This window comes from Lipotes vexillifer, unplaced genomic scaffold (genome assembly GCF_000442215.2).
Source record: "Lipotes vexillifer unplaced genomic scaffold, Lipotes_vexillifer_v1.1 scaffold395, whole genome shotgun sequence".
In the NCBI taxonomy this organism is placed as follows: domain Eukaryota; kingdom Metazoa; phylum Chordata; class Mammalia; order Artiodactyla; family Lipotidae; genus Lipotes; species Lipotes vexillifer.
Genome location: NW_006797390.1, coordinates 2,833,946 through 2,840,134, shown reverse-complemented (window position 1 = coordinate 2,840,134; position 6,189 = coordinate 2,833,946). Strand labels below are relative to the sequence as shown.

The 6,189-nt window shown below is 39.8% G+C and overlaps 1 protein-coding gene across 1 annotated transcript; it reads left to right on the top strand.

Annotated features, from left to right (window-relative positions):
- Positions 1–576: 576 nt before the first annotated feature.
- Positions 577–5,900, top strand: LOC103080747 (C-type lectin domain family 4 member E-like). The gene is made up of 6 exons (XM_007469366.1): positions 577–613; positions 1,421–1,513; positions 2,101–2,190; positions 4,047–4,198; positions 4,815–4,930; positions 5,735–5,900. The coding sequence occupies exons 1-6, from the start codon at positions 577–579 to the stop codon at positions 5,883–5,885; spliced, it is 639 nt and encodes a 212-aa protein (XP_007469428.1). The 3' UTR covers positions 5,886–5,900.
- The last annotated feature ends 289 nt before the right edge of the window (positions 5,901–6,189 follow it).

The following is a 6,189-nucleotide window of genomic DNA, read 5'->3' as shown; positions in this document are numbered from 1 at the left end:
AAAAAAAAAAAAAAGAGTGGATATATGTATATGTATAACTGATTCACTTTGCTGTACACCTGAAGTTAACACAACATTGTAAATCAACTATACTCCAATAAATTTTTTTTAAAAAAGAGATCAAAGATCAAAGTGAAATTGGGAGTGCAGAGGTAAGCTCCACAGGTGTCAAGGAAAAATTTAGGGATGAGTTAAGTCTGGAAGAAAGCAGAAAATTTTTATCGACCAAAATAAAACAATATTTTTTAAGCCCCTCCTATCTCCCTAAGGTCAGTCTGTTTTGTTGGTACTTAACATGTTATCATTTCCCCATTTTGTTGTTTCCTGGAGTGAGGAGACTGATTTGCTGCCCAATAAACTCCCTTGTCCTCCTTATGCAATAAAGGAAATCCTGACTTAAACACAACAGCCACAGAGCAAGTTAATTTTCTTAAGTCTTAGGGTTGAGCTTCCTAAAATACAGTTAAAGTATTCATCCTTAAAGATTCTTTTTCTTTGAATCTTATCAACAAAACACTCTTATACTTAGAAACTGAGGAGAGAGACGGAGAGGAGGGAGAGACAGAAAGAGAAAGAATGGATTCATCCAAATCATCTGCATCACAAGGCACAGGTAAAATTTGCAACTATCCCATTTCTTTCATAGATCTTTTTGTGGAAGAGATGTTAAATATGTTGGGGATAGGACAATAGAAAATATCCAGTAGAGTAAAAGAGGAAAGACAGAGAGTGAAAGAGAGAAAAATAAAAGAGGATGGTTAGAAGACTAGATGTTACACTGGATTGCTGGAGATTGAGTTTAGGGAGAGCTACCCTTTCCATAGCTCATTGTGTCCCATTGGGCAAGTCACTTCACATCTCTGCAACTCACTCCCCTTGTAGGTAAAATGTGTGTTGGGAGGGAGGAGGAGAGGGACTCCTAGGCCATCAATGTTTTATCTGACTCACTTACAAAGGACTTGGTAAAGGAGACACTGAAAAGAGGCGAGCGGGAGGGAGACAGGAAAATCAGGGAAGAGTGAGAGGGAGAAAGAGAGCGAGAAAGGGAAAGAAGGGGAGAAATCTGGGAGAATTAGAAAGGAAAAATTGTACATCTATCCAAGTCTATGAGTCAGAGTCTTAAAGTTTGTAATGAATTACTCCAGTGGTTGTACAAGTGTGGTCCCCAGGCCAGCAGCATCCTCAGCTCCTGGGAACTTGTTGGTTCCATACCAGCTCTACTGAATTTTTAACTCTGGAGGTGAGGCCCCACAATCTGTGTTTTAACAAGCCCTCCAAATGATTCTGATGCATGCTGAAGTTTGAGAATTACTCAATATAGACAATGCAAGTGGAAGGAGATAAGCAGGGTAATAGGAATTTCTTATATCTCTTTTGTAGATTTTAAGGGAAGATTGACCATGTCTATGTCTTTCTCCAGAAAGAGGATGCTTCTCTTCCCAAGTGTTCTTATGGACCGTTGCTGGGCTCTGCATCCTGCTACTGAGTGCCTGTTTTATCACCAGATGTGTTGGTGAGTTCTGAAGGTCAAATTCAAGCTCCATGGTGAATATTAGGAATGAATTCTTTCTTGTTGCCTGTGAGTTCTCTTCTCCCACAAAGGGTATTTCTATTCCAGTTTTCCCCTTATTTATCTCAAGCCAGAAACTCCAACCAGTATAAAACTGTTACCAAATTTCAGTGACCTGTGACACATTTTTCATGGTACGCATCTTTTATCTCCTTAGTGGCCCTGAGTCCCCCACCCACACCCCCGTACCCTTGTCATTAGTGTAACCCTGCTCTGAGATCCTAGCCAGAGGCACAACAAATCACTTCTTAGAAGGAAGGTTTGAGAGGTTAGACTTGGCATAAGAGAGCGCAGACATTTGTTTTCTTTGGGTCTTTGGGCCTGAAAAAAAGTACGTTTATTTTCATAAATCAGGCAAACCATGAAATGTGAATTCTCTCTTCTTTCTTTAAGTAAACTTCGGTTCCTCTCCATGCTGAAGGAAAAGTAGATAGTAAGGAAATATCATAATTATTGGTACTTTTATAACTACAGAGATGATATATTTTTACCAAGAGTTATGAACATTAACTGTGCCCCTTTCCTTACAGTGACGTATCACACCTTTCAGCTCTGTGATGAGGAAAAGTTCCAGCCACCTGAGGATTCCACGGAGTTCTCCTGCTATAATGATGGATTAGGTATAATAGTCCTCAAATTTGAACAGCTAAATTTACACATCAACATTTTCTGGCCTCTAGATTGATTTGGGGATAAACAAAGTAGTCGAGTTAGGTCCTGTTTTGTAAAAGCAAAATGCAAAATCTTGCCTGTACTGTCAGAGAATAATGAGAAGTTGGTAAGAGGACAGGAATAAAACTTTGGAGGTGCAATTAACATTGGGGCAGGACAGTTTGCAGACATTATAGCAAACTTTTAGAATAAATTTGGGGTATATGTCTGAAGAGTCGATCTAGAAGTGGAAGGTGTTATTCCCAGAAGTGCACTTTTTGTTTTCATTCATCACCTGCTTCCAAAATGAGGTGGAGAAAAAAATTCATGGAGTAGGAAATCTGGAAATACCTCAGAAGTATGCTCCCTTTACTCTTGCATATATTCCTGATCCAAGTCTTAGCAAAATGCTACATGAGAGTAGAAAATGACTTCCTTCTGTGGGCTATAATTTCCTCACCATTAAATTAAGAGAGACTGTACTATTTATTTATTTATTTTTAATTTTTTTAATAGATTTTTTGTGTGTGTGTGCGGTACGCGGGCCTCTCACTGCTGTGGCCTCTCCCGTTGCGGAGCACAGGCTCCGGACGCGCAGGCTCAGCGGCCATGGCTCACGGGCCCAGCCACTCCGCAGCATGTGGGATCTTCCCGGACCGGGGCACGAACCCGCGTCCCCTGCATCGGAAGGCGGACTCTCAACCACTGCGCCATCAGGGAAGCCCTTAATAGATCTTTATTGGATTATAATTACTTCACAATACTATGTTAGTTTCTGTTGTACACCAAAGTGAATCAGCCAAGGCATACATATGTCTCCATATCCCCTCCCTCTTGAGAATCCCTCCCACCCTCCATTTCCCACCCCTATAGGTCATCGCAAAGCACCTAGCTGATCTCCCTGTGCTATGCTGCTGCTTCCCGCTAGCTAACTAGTTTACATTCAGTAGTGTGTATATGTTGATGCTGCTCTCACTTCACCCAGCTTTCCCCTCCCACCCTGTGCCCTCAAGGCCATTCTCCATGTCTACATCTTTATTCCTGCCCTGCAACTAGGTTCATCAGTACCTTTTTTTCTTTTTTTTTTAGATACCATATATATGCATTAGAATACAGTATTTGTTTTTCTCTTTCTGACTTACTTCACTCTGTATGACAGACTCTAGGTCCATCCACTTCACTACAAATAACTCAAATTTCGTTTCTTTTTATGGCTGTGTAATATTCCATTGTATATATGTGCCACATCTTCTTTATCCATTCATCTGTCAGTGGACATTTAAGTTGCTTCCATGTCCTGGCTATTGTAAATAGAGCTGCAATGAACATTGTGGTACGTCTCTTTTTGATTTATGGTTTTCTCAGGGTATATGTCCAGTAGTGGGATTGCTGGGTCATATGGTAGTTCTATTTTTAGTTTTTTAAGGAAACTCCATACTGTTTTCCATAATGATTGTATCAAGTTACATTCTCACCAACAGTGCAGGAAGGTTCCCATAAACTTCAAAGACTTAAATTCTGTAAGTCTAAGAACTGTAGCCCATCCGGACAACCAGTTTGGAGATTCTGTGGAGGGTACATTGTTTGGGCAACATGAGAGGTGGTTGCTTAGAGGTCACTCAGATAAAATGCATAATTTTCCTCTGAACTTGGAAGTCTATGAACAGATAATAGGGTTCCATGTCAGTAGCATAACAGGGGTTCCAAGGCTTCGGACGATAAATGAGGGACTTTATGGGCTCAGAGGAAGGTTTCTGTTATCTTACCCAGTTCTGTAACTTACCCAGTTCTGTGAGGTCTCTCACAGAAACTTCTCTCCTTCTAGGTTCAGTCAAGAATTGCTGTCCATTGAACTGGGTACATTTTCAATCCAGCTGCTATTTCTTTTCTACTAACACCATGACCTGGACAGCAAGCTTAAAAAACTGCTCGAGCATGGGAGCTCATCTGGTGGTTATCAACACACAGGAGGAGCAGGTAGTTGGAGTACAGCTTCCTCCAGTGCCAATGAAACACCCTTCACAGGAGACATCCCTTTTTCCATACATGTGTACTGTATGTGGCCCACAGTTACCATTTGTTAAGTGAATTTACTGAAATACATGCTGTTCTTACCATTTCTGTAAGTCAAGACCAACTTTATTTTCATTACCAGAAGAAACTAGAAAAAAAGGAACTTCCATGTTCAGTTCCTTAATTAGTAAGGCAGGAAAAAAGAGGGTTGGGACTTCATTTTAGAATGACCAGTATGTTTATAAACATGTGAAAGAGGGCAAGCAAAATGTCCATTATCTTTAAGCTACGATTTGTAATGTTTTGGGCTACCAATAACAGTAGATAAATTTTGACTGTGTTACTGAGAACCTCCTTCTCTGTTGAAGGTTCTTTTTCATTGGTTTAATTTTATGTTATGTATGTTTTACCACAGTAAACAAATCAGGAGGTAATCCTCTATGATCTTACCATTTCAGGCCCATTTTTCTGTCATCTCTAGTCTAGATCCTACTTTATTTCTTTTAATAACAGTTACGTGCAACATTTGTTCAGAATTGGAATAACTGATCTCCTCATATTTTGTGTGTATCTTCCATAGGAATTCCTTTACAGTATGAAACCTAAAAGGAAAGAGTTTTATATTGGACTGACGGACCAGGTGACTGAGGGTCAGTGGCAATGGGTAGATGGTACACCTTTCACAAAGTCTCTGAGGTAACTTCCTTCTTGTAGTAGAATGATAACTCTACCCCAAATTGTAAAGTTAGACCACCGTTGAGGAGGGTCCTCAGAACTTCCTTCTGGTCCAGGAGGTATAATCAAGTCCATTCTTGGTGATATTAGATGCAAGAAGGGAAAGAGCTGATGTAGAAGACAGAAAAGAAAAGTACAAGGACCTACTGCCCCCATCTCCTAGAACTAGCTCAAGAGAAAAGGGGAAATAACAGATGAAATGAGAAGAGGCTTAGAATTGTGCACTAATTCATTGGAAATGCATGCAAGACAAAGAGTGGAATTCGTAGTCTTAGGCCCACAAACTGCCATCAATGAGACAAAAACAGTGATTTGAGAAAGACAAGAGATCTTATGGAGTAAAAGTAGGATGCTCTGACCCTTTAACACATTGTTTCACTACAGCACTGTAACATGATGGAAGTATGCGCCTCAGTTAATACAAACTCTGTAGAATAAAGGGAGCAAACATGATATGAGATATGAGTATGAAGGAAACAAATCCATCAGGATACCAATCCTTCCCATAACATCTCATTCTGGATCTAAAGCCATGAGACATCCTAGCAGAACAGAAAGTCAGAAAGATCCGGTTTAACTTCACTGTTCACAAAGTCTGTGACTTAGAGAAGTGGTTTAGCTTTTCTGAGATTCCTTTTCTTTATCAATAAGAGATTATAATCCCTGCCTTACAAAATTGTTGTGAAGTTAAACAACACAAATGTAATTTGCCTAGTTTACAGGTCACTTTACCTCTTGTAAATCTCCCATGTTTCTCTCTTTCAGCTTCTGGGATATAGGAGAGCCCAACAACATAGTTACAGTGGAGGACTGTGCCACCATAAGAGACTCTTCAAATCCAAGGCAAAACTGGAATGATATGCCCTGTTTCTTCAGTATGTTTCGGATTTGTGAAATGCCAGAAGGAAATAGTTGAACAGAGAAAAATCTCCAAGACAGAAGGCACAACGTAAATGTATAAATGAGAAGGAACAAGTGATAATCATAGCCGCACAACTCCAACATAAGAAAAGTGTGCATTGCACTTTATAAGGACTTCATAAGTGTTTGTTGCTTTGATGTAAATAAAAATACATCGTTTTGAATGTTATAATTCATGATATTGACAGAAGTGCATTTTTCTCTGCATCACTCTCGGGATTTCTCAGAATTTACCAAGCTTCTCTAGCAATGTTGTGGGGGAAAAAAAAAAAAGTATTCCTTTCTCCTTTTGGTACATT